The sequence below is a fragment of the Schistocerca gregaria genome, chromosome 7, assembly GCF_023897955.1.
Source record: "Schistocerca gregaria isolate iqSchGreg1 chromosome 7, iqSchGreg1.2, whole genome shotgun sequence".
NCBI classification, from domain to species: domain Eukaryota; kingdom Metazoa; phylum Arthropoda; class Insecta; order Orthoptera; family Acrididae; genus Schistocerca; species Schistocerca gregaria.
In genome coordinates this window covers 463,399,741-463,417,536 of record NC_064926.1, presented here as the reverse complement: position 1 = coordinate 463,417,536, position 17,796 = coordinate 463,399,741, and the positions used below count along the sequence as shown (strand labels likewise).

General features: G+C 45.3%; 1 protein-coding gene across 1 annotated transcript in view; it reads right to left on the bottom strand.

Annotated features, from left to right (window-relative positions):
- The window catches only part of LOC126282239 (heat shock protein 75 kDa, mitochondrial-like), a 266,503-nt gene that overhangs the window by 105,149 nt on the left and 143,558 nt on the right, over positions 1-17,796 (bottom strand). The window contains exon 5 of the mRNA XM_049981826.1: positions 3,464-3,535. Coding sequence (XP_049837783.1) covers positions 3,464-3,535 — 72 coding nt within the window. The remainder of the gene's footprint in view (positions 1-3,463; positions 3,536-17,796) is intronic.

Sequence of the window (17,796 nt, the reverse complement as noted above, 5' to 3'; positions counted from 1 at the left end):
GTGGACGCTCCTACAAACCGCGTGGCAGAATTTTTCCCAGCAGCGTATTCAGGCGCTTTTTGAATCCACGACGTCTAGCGGCTATGACTGCAGCACATGTGGGGCTACTCCTTGCTGAAATTCCGAAGTCATAGTGTATTTATAAGTCTGTAATGCTAATCATTTGTGTAGCGTCATGTCCCTATTTACTGAAGATTAAGAACCACTGTACTGCTCGGCACATTTCACATTAACAACCACTGGCAAATTTTTAGGTAGTAGGGTATAGTAACTGTTGTCGTCCCAAGATCTATGGGAAGATGTATGTACGGAGAACACTTCAAAGGTGACAGAACTGAAAACTGACAGACGAAAATCATAAGGCTGAACGGGGATCGAACGAGGCCCTTCGACCATTTAGCCACTGACCCTCTACTCCCACCACAAACGAGAAAAACCTGCAAGCGCAGCAAAGAAACTAACACGCCTGTTCGAGTAACTCTGCGAGTTGCACGATATAGGGAGATTTTCGTTGCTGGTCGATGGTGTGTGTACTGTCGGCGTTAAAATACACAATGGCGGAGAACTAAAGTATGTGATCAGAAGTATCCGGGCACCCCCAAAAACGTATTTTTCATTTTAGGTGCATTGTGCTGCCACCTACTACCAGGTACTCCATATCAACGACCTCAGTAGTCATTAGACATAGTGAGAGAGTAGAATGGGGCGCTCCGCGGAACTCACGGACTTTGAACTGGATAAGGTGATTGGGTATCACTTGTGTCATACGTCTGTACGTGAGATTTCCAACCTCCTAAACATCCCTCGGTCCACTGTTTCCGATGTGATAATGAAGTGGAAACGTGAAGGGACACGGACAGCCCAAAAGCGCACAGGCCGATCTCGTATGTTGACTGGCAGATACCGCCGACAGTTGAAGAGGGTCGTAATGTGTAACAGGCAGACATCTACCATCACACAGGAACTCCAAACTGCATTAGGATACAGAATGAGATTTTCACTCTGCAGCGGATTGTGCGCTGATACGAAACTTCCACTGCAAGTACTATGACAGTTATGAGGGAGGTGAGAAAACTTGGGTTTCATGGTTGAACAGCTGCTCATATGCCACACATCACACCGGTAAATGCCAAACGACGCCTAGCTTGGTGTAAGAAGCGTAAACATTGGACGATTGAACAATGGAAAAACGTTGTGTGGAGGGACGAATCACGGTACACAATGTGGCGATCCGATGGGAGGGTGTGGGTATGGCGAATGCCCGGTGAACGTCATCTACTAGTGTGTGTAGTACCAACAATAAAATTGGGAGGCGATGGTGTTATGGTGTGGTCGTGTTTTTAATGGAGGGGGCTTGCACCCCTTGTTGCTTTGCATGGCCTAAACTGATGTTTTAATCACCTTCTTGCTTCCCACTGTTGAAGAGCAATTCGGAGATGGGGACTGCGTCTTTCAACACGATCGAGCACCTGTTCATAACGCACGGCCTGTGGCGGAGTGGTTACCCGACAATAACATCCCTGTAATGGACTGGCCTGCACAGTGTCCTGACCTGAACTGCATAGAAAACGTTTGGGATGTTTTGGAACGCCGACTTCGTGCCAGACCTCACCGATCGACGTCGATACCTCTCCTCAGTGCAGCACTCCGTGAAGAATGGCCTTCCATTCGCCAAGAAACCTTCTGGCACCTGACTGGACGTATGTCTGCGAGAGTGGAAGCTGTCACGAATGTTAAGGGTGGGCCAACACCTTATTAAATTCCAGCATTGCCGATGGAGGGCGTCACGAACGTTTAAGTCATTTCAGCCAGGTGTCCGGATAATTTTGATCACATAGTGCATTTTCTTCAATATTGAGTTGGTCTAATGATCCTTAAATATTTTTGTGTGTTTCAAGTGGCACAAACAAGAATTGTACCGTACGCAACGTTCGGAATATTTTTACCTGTGATATATAGAAGGGAAAACAGCTACATATCTGGTTTGCCAACGGTATGGAGGGGAGTAAGAAACTACTTCGATTACGTCTTTTGTTTGTTGATGTTAAATACATAAAACAAAGTAAACGTGATCTGCCTTCAACCAGTGGGACCTTTACGCATCCTGGTCTTGCGCACTTTCTCACTTCTGTGCGAGCTGCAAATCCACACCCTACAACACATTACTCACTCCGGACACATCACGCTAATACCGTGTAAGACTGGCTCTGCCATAAATTTGTTGAGGATGAGAGTCCTCAAGTTTCTTTAGATATGTGCTATCCAGCTGAGCCCACTTACTGACGAGTACATCCTTTAGAGCTACCGAATTGACAGACTACATTTCCCCCCCCTTTTCCAAGTGGTTCTGACATATATTTTCACGAAATTAAGACCGAGTGATTAAGTGGTCCAGTCGAGATGTAATAGTGTGTCTAAGTTTCGTCAAACTACGGACGTATACCTGTAGCGCTATCCAAACGGATGTTGCCAGCTTGGAAGACGAGAATTTCCACAATGTAGGCTATATATCAAGAAAATATAGAAGAAAAGTCAACACTTGGTCATAGAGAATGTTGAAATAAAGATCCTGGTTGATGTTCGCTGTAACCTGAATGGGCCCAAAACATGGTACAAAAAACATCCGCAATACATCACTGAACATTCCCCGGCTTGAAATACAGTGTCCGCATACTGCTTCAGTGTGTTATTGGTGCATCTGACACCTATCGTCATTTGTGAAGAGGAAAAATCGCGGCTCATCGGAACATTATCGCCTCGAGTCTGCTATCACCCAGTTTCTGTGTTGTATGGCACACTGAAGAGATGCAGTAAATGTGCAGCTGTGAACAACGGTGTTTGGCGATGTGGTTATTGCAAGCATTTTCCATTGCGACGTTCGGCTGGAAACTGGTCGAACTGAAGCAGCATTCTTTGAAAGCAGCGATTTTTGTCGGGTTTGAAACCCACTGTTATTGTCAGTACGAGACTCTAGAATCTGACGTCTGTCGTTTAGGATAATTTAAGACCGATGTTCTCACGCCGCGTCAGATGTCTGTTCCTTGTAGGTGCGTTGGAAAGTTCGCGTTGATAGGCTACACTAACAAATCGGGCAATTTCATTCAAGGTGTTTTCAGGGGCACGTCCAATCACCGTAGCTCCTTTTTGTCATTCTCCACAGCCCCGTGTCAACACACTGTATTCTGGCGATTTCATATACAAAGCTATCACCCACACACGACACGTCACTTCACTTCAGTCTTATAACTTACGTCAGTGGTGGAGGGTCATATAATCTTCTGGTGAAAGTTCTACACCATCTGTAGCGCTACAATTCCAATTGTGTGCTCTTTTGGAATGGTGACCTCTTTTTTCTTTTGCATATTCTAATCTCATTTTCTCATACCGACACAATATGCTCTAGTAGTAAACCCACGCAAACTTCAGCAGCGCAGCTGCCTTTAACAGGAGCCGCTGAACTCACCTTGGATCCGGATCGCGCGATCGTTCCGAGGTTGGACACCAACTCTTCCTTCGTCATGCCGACGCCGGTATCCTGCAACAAAAAACAAAATATTCATTGCTTTGGCGTACACATCGCTCTGTGTTCTGGTAATATGGCGCAGTTATAGCTTCTCAGCTGTCACGTCTATATTTTTTGTACGCTATAGGAACTGTGTCGCATAATACACAGCTGTACCAGTTTTTAGTCTGTCAATCGATTTCGGTCACAGTCTGACCTCCTAGGCCCATAGAAACGTATAGTTTACACTGGAAGATAGGAGTAAAGTATCAGTTACAATTAATAAGAAAGTAGGATATTACAACGTATTGTTTTATTATTGAAATTGTGGAATGCAAAGTGAAATACATCTTTCGTGGCTGAAGGATCGTCAGACCGTGACCGAAATCGACTGTCAGAATAAAAATAAGTACACTTATGCATCGCATGATGCCGTTCCTATCTGACAGATCCATCTTTGTGTGCGTAGTTCAGCAAGGAAATCAAATTAAGTCAGAACAGTGTTTTCTGATTTCAATGTGAGTCTGACTGCGTGTCAGTGCCTTTAGCCACTGCATTTGGCATTTAAATCCACTCTTCATTCCATTATCACGGCATTTCTTTCGCTTGACGACTTTAAGAAAAAAATCGGTCCTCACAAACAACATCCGTTGTCGAAGGAAATGTAGGTATACCCACACACGAAATGGAAATGTAGGAAATGTAGGTATACAATATCCGGAGGATGGCTGAAAAGGTCAGTTACTGACCGCTTGGGAGTGGCTCCGATGATGTTTCTATATTAAACGAGCGTTCATTTAGGATTGGTTCGCACTAGATTATTTACCACAGTAAACGGCAGAGCATCAGTGTATGGAGGTGTTTCGCAGCTTTAAATCAGATAGTCTGAAATCGGTGTAGAAAGTCAGACACAGAGAACAATATCTGATCTGACTGGACGAAAACGGCTCTGCCCACAAAGCGGCCGAGACAAAACCGCAAAGCTAAAACAGTGGATATATGGTGAAACGTGAAATCGTTTACAAACAAAAATTTGCCCACATCACTGGAGATGCAGTCACTGGCAGTACAATCACTCAGTGATCTGCCAGTCATAAGAAATTTTCTTCGATCTCACAGTGAAGCAGCACTTTTCTGCATCCCATTCAATGAAAAGTACTTCAACTGCCAATCAAGCAAACCTGTAACACCACCCCTGGCACAGACAACATTTGCCTTCAGAGGCATTACAGCGTTTTCAAAGAACGTACCCTGCAAAATGTCTCTCTACAACAAGGGAAAATAATCGTATTTATAGTGAAGCAGAGAAGAGTCTCGTCATGTCGAATACGACTGTAATGTAGGTTAAGCAAAATGCATCTTGGCTGCATTCATCCAGCGCGCTCTTCTTCGACATGATAGGTATGTACGATATTAAACAGCGCATACACTGCTGATACTCAATGAAAGAGGAAGCCGCCTGGTAGAATTTTGCACAGAGCACAACTTAATCATAGGTAACACTTGGTCCAAGAATCATAAAAGAAAGTTGTACACATGGAAGAACCCTGGAGATACTAAAAGCTATCTGATAGATTATATAATGGTAAGACAGAGATTTAGGAACCAGGTTTTAAACTGTAAGACATTTCCAGGGGCAGATGTGAACTCTGACCACAATCTATTGGTTATTACCTGTAGATTAAAACTGAAGAAACTGCAAAAAGGTGGGAATTTAAGGAGATGGGACATGGATAAACTAAAAGAACCAGAGGTTGTACAGAGTTTCAGGGAGAGCATAAGGGAACAATTGACAGGAACGGGGGAAAGAAATACAGTAGAAGAAGAATGGGTAGCTTTCAGGGATGAAGTAGTGAAGGTAGCAGAGGATCAAGTAGGTAAAATGACGAGGGCTAGTAGAAATCCTTGGGTAACAGAAGAAATATTGAATTTAATTGATGAAAGGAGAAAATATAAAAATGCAGTAAATGAAGCAGGCAAAAAGGAATACAGACGTCTCAAAAATGAGATCGACAGCAGGGATGGCTAGAGGACAAATGTAAGGATGTAGAGGCTTATCTCACGAGGGGTAAGACAGATACTGCATACAGGAAAATTAAAGAGACCTTTGGTGAAAAGAGAACCACTTGTATGAAAAGAGCTCAGATGGAAACCCAGTTCTAAGCAAAGAAGGGAAAGCAGAAAGGTGGAAGGAGTATATAGAGGGTCTATACAAGGGCGATGTACTTGAGGACAATATTATGGAAATGGAAGAGGATGTAGATGTAGATGAAGACGAAGATGAAATGGGAGATACGATACTGCGTGTAGAGTTTGACAGAGCACTGAATGACCTGAGTCGAAATAAGGCCCCCGGAGTAGACAACATTCCATTGGAACTACTGACGGCCTTGGGAGAGCCAGTCCTGACAAAACTCTACCATCTGGTGAGCAAGATGTATGAGAAAGGCGAAATACCCGCAGACTTCAAGAAGAATATAATAATTCCAATCCCAAAGAAAGCAGGTGTTGACAGATGTGAAAATTACCGAACTATCAGTTTAATAAGTCACAGCTGCAAAATACTAAGGCGAATTCTTTACAGACGAATGGAAAAACTAGTAGAAGCCGACCTCGGGGAAGATCAGTTTGGATTCCGTAGAAATTTTGGAACACGTGAGGCAATGCTGACCCCACGACTCATCATAGAAGCTAGATTAAGGAAGGGCAAACCTACGTTTCTAGCATTTGTAGACTTAGAGAAAGCTTATGACAATGTTGACTGTCTCTTTCAAATTCTGAAGGTGGCAGGAGTAAAATACAGGGAGCGAAAGGCTATTTACAATTTGTACATAAACCAGATGGCAGTTATAAGAGTCGAGGGACAAGAAAGGGAAGCAGTGGTTGGGAAGGGAGTAAGACAGGGTTGTAGTCTCTCCCCGATGTTATTCAATCTGTATATTGGGCAAGCAGTAAAGGAAACAAAAGAAAAATTTGGAGTAGGTATTAAAATCCATAGAGAAGAAATAAAAACTTTGAGGTTCGCCGACGACATCGTAATTCTGTCAGAGACAGCAAAGGACTTGGAGCAGTTGAACGGAATGGACAGTGACTTGAAAGGAGGATATAAGATGAACATCAACAAATAGCAAAACGAGGATAATGCACTGTAGTCGAATTAAATCGGGTGATCCTGAGGGAATTAGATTAGGAAATGAGACACTTGAAGTAGTGAAGGAGTTTTGCTATTTGGGGAGCAAAATAACTGATGATGGTCGAAGTAGAGAGGATATAAAATCTAGACTGGCAATGGCAGGGAAAGCGTTTCTGAAAAAGTGAAATTTGTTAACATCGAGTATAGATTTAAGTGTCAGGAAGTCATTTTTGAAAGTATTTGTATGGAGTGTAGCCGTGTATGGAAGTGAAACATGGACGATAAGTAGTTTGGACAAGAAGGGAATAGAAGCTTTCGAAATGTGGTGCTACAGAAGAATGCTGAAAATTAGATGGGTAGATCACATAACCAATGAGGAAGTACTGAATAAGATTGGGGAGAAGAGAAGTTTGTGGCGCAACTTGACCAGAAGAAGGGATCGGTTGGTAGGACATGTTCTGAGGCATCAAGGGATCACCAATTTAGTATTGGAGGGCAGCGTAGAGGGTAAAAATCGTTGAGGGAGACCAAGAGATGACTACACCAAGCAGATTCAGAAGGATGTGGGTTGCAGTGGGTACTGGGAGATGATGAAGCTTGCACAGGATAGAGTAGCATGGAGAGCTGCATCAAACCAGTCTCAGGACTGAAGACCACAACAACAACAACAACTCAAATTACTTTGCTGCCAGCTTTTGAACTATCGCAATATGTAGAAGATACGTGCCTGTTGTTCTATGGCCACGTCTCTCCAGGTTACGTACAGTAGACAACATCGAGATGTCGTATATCTTGATGGATGGCTGATACATAAAAAGCCCAGCAATATGGTCTGTCAAATCACAACTGCCGATGACTATCCGCTAAAGTGTACAGCATCTTATTCCGCTGATGATGCTGTTAGAGCAAACGTTATCAGTTAGCTCGACCGCACGATGTTGGGACTAATGTACGACTCGCAGCCTGCACGCAGATACCTGGTTTCCAGACTATAACAAGCAAAAAACTTTCTCGGTTCGTTGGCCCATTCTTTGTAGGGGCGCACATCCCGTCAAAATGCGCAAAACGCGTCGGTCGCTATCGAGACCTCTAATAGACTACAGTGGGATTTTTCACGACAGTATTAGCACTTCCTGAATAAAGAGAAATACACTACCGCTGCATTAGAACCTATGTAGGGACCTCCGCTCTTTGAAATATCTGTTCATATCAGATGCCACTTCCTGGCAGACAAAATTATGTTGCAGAAAATCCAAATTACGTAACTAGTCACTGTTTAGAAATTGGCTGTCCCACAGGAGATTCTTCAACGCGTTAATCGTCTCTCTCTTGAAGCAGAAGTGAATGCGATTTAATAAAACCACATCCTAAATGACCCTGGTCACCGGACTAACCAACATTTCTAAATACATTTACCTTGTCTATACACTTGAAACAAAATCTGCCGCTCCCGAAAAGAGAAACACTATTTATGAATGATATATTCACTGCAGATGTACAAATGCAGAGGACAGACGCGATTAAAACATTCACATGTGGTTCCGAAAATAACTGATCAACCGTAAATGGATAGTATCTTCCTTTGTCCTAATGTACAAGGAGAGCAGTCGCACTCATTCTCTCGTTCCCCCCGTAATTCAGAACGAGCCAATGCTCGGCTTTGCAACCCGTGAGGTCTACGTTGTTTTTCCACCTACAAATATTTTAGACGGTCAGAGGACGCCGCAACAGAGACCGGGGAGGGGGGGGAGGAGCTTTGCCAACTGTTTTTATAGTTGTTATTGGTTTATTTTCACCTTTTTCTTTCTACATTACTGCTGTAAATGAATAAACTTCTTATTTTATAAATTTTAACAAGCAATTTTTTTGTATGAATGGCAGATATTTTAAACATAATCTTAAACCCCCGAAACGTTACATACTCTTCTAATGTCTTTTAACCTTTTGTCAAGATCTATGTATCTTTTTCTTCTTTTTTGAAGAGGGAGACGAGAGTCTTATTTAATTTCAAATATAGCATTTAAAGCTTTGTCCTTTTGTTTATTTATCAACAAGTATACATTTTGGTTTCCTATGTGAACCTACGAAGATATTCGTGGACCTGTGCCGCTAGCTAAAAACATTCCACATTTCAGTTGGTATACTAGGATCTTCCATCCACCGGGCATTTCCTCCACCGTCCACGCTTCACCAAGACTGTTTGCTGGAGGACGTGTCACTGTAGGCACACATGCTGCAAAACAATGATTTTTTTTCTCGATCCATGCATTCCTCCCTTAACCCCAGCTCTTATATTTTCTTTTCCAAACATTGGATGAAGTGAAAGTTGCAATCTGAAATGGGCGTTTCGGGGCACACTGTTTTCATAACTTTAATTCTAGCCAATTATGTGCCAAGCACTATGGTTTTTGGTGACCACCCAGGCATCGTGTTTTTCAATCCAGAAAAAAATCTGTTATATGTATGTTGACTTTAGTCTGGGAACAAAGCAAATAAAACAGGAAATACCTTCGCCTCTTCTCCTGTGCTACCGATGTCAGCGTGTATGGTGTACAGTTGTTAGATTTGTTTCGAACAATTGTCAGATGAACTGTCCGTAAGAACAGTTCCATTTCGACACGCGATTTTCTTAGTTTCTTCCCAATCGAACACTAGGATTCTTCTGTCATGAACAGACCAGAAGACAGTTTTCAAGAAACTGTTACCTGCAGTTAATTTCAACATGTCTTCCCTCAGTTGAATCTGCAAACCAGTGGCAAGATTCTGGGACGTCGCAAAAACTTCACTGTTTGCTTTTCACAACGCAGTCTTGTAGTTACCATATTTTGGCACATTTGCGACGAAATCTAAACCTTTATCTTTCAAATCTTGAAATACCTCTTTAAAAATTTAGAAAATAGGCAGTATCTTTTCCTTGGGTAGTCTTTTCTAGCAGTTAAGATTTCGTTTCTTAATCAGCACATCCGCTTCTTCACGTTGGCAATAACGCTGCACTTCAACTATGATTCTACAACAGCAATTTTCAGTCGGCCTCGGCACTTCCGCCCGGAATTCACGCACAACCAGGTCGTATACTCATCATATTTTCTGTGCACACGGTAACGGTGATCATCCTTGAGAATAAAAGGCTTACCTTACGTTGTTATTATTTCAGTTACTCCCACTGTATAGAAAACAAGTGGCTTAGTCCTATGAAACTATATGGAGACGAAGGCTGTCGGCGAGGACACTGCCTGACAGACGGTGACAACAGTTTCGCTGCTAGTGAACGGCTGGCGTAAATCAGCAGTTGGGGAGGGTACCTAAAAAGGGACGGAAACAGTCCAATTAGCCACGAAAACCCCCCGGACCGTCAGACCGCTTGGACTAACCATCTCCTCCTTTCTGTCTCGTTAACGACCGACTGTATAAACTTTGTTGACTGGAGATCAGTTTTGAATTCTCTATGTCGTGTAACACTAAACTTGGATCAAATTAACAAAGTTATGGGTCAATCTAAATTATCACGAACAATGCTTGCGAACACCACTAAATCACAGCTGGCTTCGTGTTGCAGAGAAGTAAAATAGGCGGAAGAAACCTCTCAACGGTAAAGAAACTTCTCCACAGTCGAAAAATGTCGAAATAGTCAGATACCCGTAAAGTAAATGAAAAGAAACAACGTAATTCTAAAAGTTAAAAGCTTGTAGCGATCGAGATTGCCGTCTGCTGTACTTGTGTTGAGTCTTCGTTTTTATCGCGGCTGCCAAATTTTTTACGCACTAGTTACCAGAAGCGCTGTGTTTCAGTATCAACAATACATGTCTATTGTTTGACTTTACAGCACAACTTTCTTCAGTGACAACAGCGTACGTAGTTACACATATTGTTCTAAAGAGTCGTATCGATTCAACGTAAAGCTTATCTTAAACTAGTTTTCCTTACAAGATATTCTTCTTCTGAGTTGTGTTAAATTAAGATTTTCCCACGGTGTGCGGGAATTGTATTTCACGTACCAGTCTAGCTGAATATTATGACATTAAAAAATGAAGTTGTTCAGACGGCTCATACCGAGCTTTTCCGAAACAGGTGAGACCGATATAATCGGCATGCGTAAACAGCACAAAAAAGACCCGACATAACCAACATGCGTAGGCAGAACAGTGCAAGGACTTCCATACAACCAAGTTCGAAAAATGACAGACGCACCGGCTGCGGCAATACCTTCAGTATCCACACGCAGTGTGGCTGCCGCTTTTCTAGCCACACAACCCCTTACTACGGTTTGAGCAAGTTGGGGTAAGCTTTCATTAGACTAGAATATCTACAGATTCGACGAAGTTGGCCAAGGTGGTCATCAGCCAACTCTATCACTATTTCGCTGGAGACGTCGAGGACGTGGTAATGTCGCCACCTGAGACCAACTTCTACGAAAAACTTAAGGCGGAACTTATTTTGCAAGATCTCTGCCTCATAAGAAGAATGCGTACGGCAATTTTAGAAACAGGAAGCCATCTACGACAGGAAAGTATCGCAGTACCCGAGACATTCGAGAACGAAAGTCGACACCTACATTGTACCAGACAAGCTAGTGGACTAGCCGCCAACCCCCACAAGTCAAAGCTATTATGGCTTCGCAGACTGAAATGCCTTTAGACGCAGTCGAAGACCTGGGTGAAAAGATACAAGATGCCATGACTGGCACTCGTATCAGTACAGTAACAGGGTATCGGCATCGGTGGTTACATGACCGGATTACGATCCTCTAGCAGCCAAGGTCGACTGTTAACAAAACAAATCATCGAACTGTTACCCCGCCGCAACTCTAGCAACGACAGGAGTCGCTACCGCAATAGGTCAGGTAGCCATTCTTCATCAAACTCTTCGACACCTCGTGAACACAACAGTTCATTTACAGGTATCACAGAAGGTTTGGGGACCACGTGCCCAAGTGCACTTCACCTTGCGCCTACCCAAACGCCAGCGGCAGTCGGGTTTAGCAACTATCCAGTCACTTCTTGACCTGTCATGATGGACAGTACAAGATATCAAATGGAAAGCCAAGGTTTTAAATTTCGCATTTAAGAAATTTTTTACGCAAGAAAATCATCAATCATCATCATCGTTTGACCACTGTGCAGACCCCTGTATGGAGGACAGCAATATACATCACTGCTGTACAGAAACGAATGAAAGAGTTGAATGCAAACAAGTCACCAGGTCACCAGGTTGGATGGAATCTCAAACCAGTTTCGCAAAGAGTACAATACACTTTGTGTCTTAAAGCGAAGAGTACACCCACACTCAGATAGCGTCTATATCGAATATCTCGCCCAGCGCAAAGTCCCAAGCGACAAAACCGCAGGCGACTCCCGTATGTGATAATGACGATGATGATGATATGATGATGCGGTCCCATACCCCGACGAGCGTAGGGAACGATGCGGAAGACCCTCTGCGCTGACTAGGCAAGGTCCTAGCGGAGGTAGTTTGCCATTGCCTTCCTCCGACAGTAATGGCGATGGATGATGGATGATGATGAAGACAACACAACAACACCCAGTCATCTCGAGGCAGGGAAAATCCCTGATCTCGCCGGGAATCGAACCCGGCACCCTGTGCTCGTGAAGCGAGAACGATACCGCAAGACCACGAGATGCGGACTCCAGTATATGAGGAGGCTCAAAGAACGGACCAGCAAAATTACAGACGAAAAACCTTAAAGTCGGTTTGTTGCAGAATCACTGCATATATTCTCAGTTCGAATATGTTAAAAACTTCCGTCCACGAATCAGCACTGTTTTAGCAAGCCTCACTCGTTCGAAAATCATTTTGTCCTTTTCTCACATGATATCCTTAGAACTATGGATAAGGGCAACAGGGAGATTCCATATTCCTAGACTTCCAAAAAGCATTTGACATGGTGCTCCACTGCAGACTAAACGAATGTATGAGCATACAGATTACGTTCCCAGATATGTGAGTGGTTGAGAGGCTTCTTAATAGAATCCACTGAGTTGTCCTAGACGGCAAGTGTTCATCATCTGAGACACGGGGATCTTTGGAGCGCCCAAGGGAAACGTTACATTATTTGCTATATACAAAAGTGATCTATCAAACAGAGTGAGCAACAATCTGCAGTTGTTTACTGACAATGCTGTGGTGTACGTGAAGGTGTCGTCCTTGAGTGACTGTATGCAGATGAAAAACGACTTTCTAGTTGATGTGATGAATGGAAGCTTGCTCTAAACGCAGAAAAACCTAAGTTAATGCAGAAGAGAACAGTAAAAAACGTAATGTTAGAATATAGCATCAGTAGTGTGCTGCTTCACACAGTCTCTTCGATTAAATACATCGGCATAATGATGCAAAGCGATATGAACTGGAACGACATGTACAAGAGAAGGCAAAATGTTGACTTCGGTTCATCGAGAGAATTTTGGGGAAGTGTGGTTCAGTGGTTCACCTGTAAAGGAGACCACATACAGGATACTAGTGGAATACATTCTTGAGTAATGCTGGAGAGTCTGTGAACCACATCGGGTTGGATTAAAGGCATCCATCAAAGCAGTCCAGAGGCGGACCGCTAGATTTGTTACCTGTAGGTTTGAACAACAGGACAGTAGTAGAACAAAGTAGGCGTCGCCCCACTCTCCATTGTTGCCAGCTGTTGGCGCAAGTACCATTATCCAAAGCCATCTTGAATAACGGTACTCGCGTCATCAGTTGATGCCACGACCGCCATCTTGGATTACGTCATGTGCTGTTGCCAAGTCTACAGGACACCACCTTGGATGACGTCATCGCTGCCATCTTGGATACATCTAGCAACAATGGAGAGTGGGGTGACGCCTGGCGCTCAGAGAATCGGAGCAGTCACATAGGCAGAATGTCGGGGGCGGCAGATATAAAGAACAGCCTGGTAGACGGCAAAGAGCTCAGCTGTGAAGACCGAACAATGGCCATGGAGCCGGTATTCGAAACTTTGTGCCCCGACTATAAAAGAACATCCGACCCCGTCATTGGTCTTAGAGCCATCTGTATAAATGAAGGTCATATTAATGAACTTCGAACGAAGTTCGACAAAACGGGAGCGGTATACCGAACCGGGGGTAACCTCCTTTGGGAGCGAGCTGAGGTAAAGGTGAACGCGAACCTGAGCCTGGAGCAAAGGTGGCGTGTGGCTCTCGCCCACTCTAAAGGTTGCAGGGAGAGAAAAATCAACGTGTTGAAGGAGGCGACGAAAGCGAACTCCAGAGGGTAGCAGGGCAGAGACATACAACCCGCATTGATGGTCGAGAGAGGCGTCAAAAAAGGAACGATAAGACGGATGGTGGGGCATTGACAGTAGCCGACAGGCATACCGACAAAGCAATGTATCGCGCCGGTAGGTGAGTTGCAATTCACCGTCTTCAGCATGAAGACTCTCGACGGGACTAGTATAAAACGCTCCGATCGCAATACGTAAACCCCGATGTTGTATGGAGTTGAGGCGGCGTAAGATGGACGGCCGTGTAGAGGAGTATACGAAGCTCCCATTATCCAGCTTGGAGCGGACGATCGACCGATATAGGCGTAGTAGGACGGTTCGATCCGCTCCCCACGACATACCACTGAGAACACGGAGGACATTTAGAGAACGGGTACAACGGGCAGCCAAATATGACACATGTGGAGACCAGCTAAGTTTCCTGTCAAATGTAAGACCTAAACATTTTGTTGTCTCCACGAATGGGAGAGCAACGGGACCGAGTCGTAACGACGGTAGGAGAAACTCTTTGTAGCGCCAGAAGTTAATACAGACCGTCTTCTCGGCAGAAAGACGGAAGCCATTGCCGACACTCCAGGAGTAAAGACGGTCAAGAGAACGCTAAAGACAGCGCTCCAGGAAACATATACGCTGCGCGCTGCAATATATGGTAAAATCGTCCACGAAAAGGGAGCCTGATACATCAGCTGGGAGGCAATCCATGATTGGATTGATCGCTATGGCGAAGAGAGCGACGCTCAAAACTGAGCCCTGTGGCACCCCATTCTCCTGGCGAAAGGTGTCTGACAGGACAGAACCCACACGTACCATGTACTGTCGATCCGTTAAAAAGGAACGAATAAAAAGAGAGAGTCGACCGCGAAGGCCCCGTGTATGCATGGTGCGGAAAATGCCCGCCCTCCAACAGGTGTCGTAAGCCTTCTCCAAATCAAAGAACACAGCCGCAGTCGGGCGCTTCCGCAAGAAGTTATTCATAATGAAGGTCGACAAGGTAACCAGATGGTCAACAGCAGAGCGGCGCCTACGAAATCCACATTGTAAATTGGTAAGTAGGCGTCGAGATTCGAGCAGCCAAACCAAACGAGAGTTAACCATTCGCTCCATTACCTTACAGACACAGCTGGTAAGCGAGATGGGTCGCTAACTGGAAGGCAAGTGTTTGTCCTTCCCCGGCTTAGGAATCGGTACAACAATAGACTCGCGCCAGCATGCGGGAACATGTCCTTCAATCCAGATGCGATTATAAGTACGAAGAAGGAAACCTTTACCCGCAGGAGAAAGGTTCTTCAGCATCGCAATATGAATATAATCAGGCCCTGGAGCGGAGGACTGTGACCGGGCAAGTGCATTTTCGAGTTCCCGCATAGTGAATGGGACATTATAAGTTTCACGATTCGAGGAGCGGAAGTTAGGTGGCCTAGCCTCCTCTGCCTGTTTTCGAGGGAGGAAGGCAGGGTGGTAATGATCGGAGCTCGAAACCTCTGCGAAAAAGCGGCCAAAGGCATTGGAGACATCCTCAGGGGCCACAAGGACGTCATTCGCGACCGTCAAGCCAGAAACTGGTGAGTGGACCTTAGTGCCAGATAGCCGGCGCAGGCTACCCCAGACAACAGAAGAAGTAGTAGTAGTAAAACTGTTGAAGGTGCTTGTGAAAGCAGCCCAGCTGGCTTTCTTGCTTTCTTTAATAATACGGCGACACTGCGCACGTTTATAATTAATACAATTCGCCACTGTAGGGTGGCGTTTAAAGGTGCGTAAAGCACGTCGAAGAGCACGTAAAGCGTCTCTACATGCTGCGGTCCACCAGGGGACCGGTACGCGACGTGGAGAAGAAGTAGTGTGAGGGATGGAATATTCAGCAGCAGTGAGAATGACTTCCGTGAGGTGTGCGACCTGACTATCACAGCTTGTGAAGGTTTGATCCTGAAAGGTCGCCCTGGAAGAGCCCCGAATCTGCTTTGGAGATGTTCCAACTAGTTGAGCACGGAGAGGGGGTGTGATGCAGGAGATGGATAACACACGGGAAGTGGTCGCTCGAATACGTATCAGAAAGTGCATACGACTCAAACCGGCGTGCAAGTTGGGTAGTACATATAGAGAGATCTAAATGGGAATAGGTGAGAGTTGTGTCCGAAAGAAAAGTGGGGGCGCCAGTATTGAGGCAGACAAGATTGAGGTGGTTGAAAAGGTCTGCTAACAGGGAGCCCCTCGGGCAGGATGCTGGAGAGCCCCAAAGGGGATGGTGGGCATTGAAGTCTCGAGTTAACAAAAATGGTACAGGTAGCTGAGCAATAATTTGCATCATGTCTGCCCTGGAAACGGCAGACGACGATGGAGTGTAAACGGTACAAATGAAAAATGTAAAAGTGGGGAGAGTAATACGGACGGCAACTGCCTGCAGGCCGGTGTGCAATGTGACGGAATCGTAATAAATATCATCCCGGACCAGCAACATAACCCCTCCATGAGCCGGAATACCTGCCACAGGGGGTAGGTCAAAACGAACAGAGGTGTAGTGTGCCAAGGCAATTTGATCGCATGGGCGTAGCTTCGTTTCCTGGAAAGCTACGACGAGCGGACGGTGCAAGCGGAGCAGCAATTTCAAGTCCTCTCGGTTGGAGCGAATGCTGCGAATATTCCAGTGAATAAGTGCCATCGTGAGAATAAAAACAAAAATAAGATGCAAGAAGGGATCACCTCGAAGGCCGCTGAGGGCCTGGCTTCGACCGAGCACTGCCACCGCTATCGCTGACAATCACCCTCATGGGCATCCCTGCCATAAGTGACACATTTAGCCGCATTGGAACAAGACTGGCGAGTGTGCTTAAAACACTGACACTGGTAGCAGCGCGTAGGTGTCGGGACATAGGGGCGAACAGAAATAACCTCGTAGCCCGCTTTGATGTGCGACGACAGCTGAACACTATTAAAGGTCAAGAAAAGTGTCCGGGTCGGTACAACGTCATTGTTGACCTCTTTCATGACCCTATGGACAGCCGTCACGCCCTGCTCAGCGAGGAAAGACTGAATCTCCTCGTCAGTCAATCCGTCGAGTGATCTGGTATATACCACACCACGAAACGAATTTAAAGTGCGGTGAGCCTCCACCTGGACAGGTAATGTGTACGGGAGTGTGGCCCGAAGCAGTTTTTGTGCCTGAAAGGCGCTCTCAGTTTCTAGTAACAAGGTACCGTTACACAACCTGGTACAAGACTTGACCTATCCGGCTATGGCATCTACGCCCTTCTGGATAATGAAAGGGTTGACAGAGGAAAAATCCTTTCCGTCCTCAGATCGAGAAACCGCGAGGAACTGTGGGGCACGCGGTAGTACTTTTGTCACTGGTGGCTGGTCAAGTTTCCGTTTGTGGGCAGAAGTCGAGAGAGAAGAAGAGAAATCCATTGCGGAGGAATCCTCCATGATTGCCAGCGTCTCCGATGGCTCGCTCCTTCCTTGTGGGGACCCTCTCAGAGGGCACTCCCGCCTTAGGTGATTGTTCACACCTCAGGTCACACCTCCCGAGAAACGGACGGAGGGACCAATCAGCATGGTCGGAAGGTGTCAGCTCAGGCAATCACCCCTCACTGGGCCTGGCCTTTACCAGGGGGTACGTGCGTGTCTTACTTGTCTACCCAGGGCGGGGAATTACGCGTTACCCCGTCACCAGCTACGCGTGGATCAACCTTCAGGCACGCACAGGGAGGAAGGAAGAAGAGGAAAAAGAAAGGAGAGAGGGAAAGAAAGGACAGACTGTCTCAAACACCGAGGCGGAGACCAGAGAAGGCAAGGAGAAGAAGGCAGGAAACAGTAAGTAAGACAGTGAGATGGAGAAGAACAAAGAAAGGAACCAACCAAAGGAAGGAAGAAACCAGAAGTGAACAAACCAAAATGACCGCAAATATAGATCGTGGA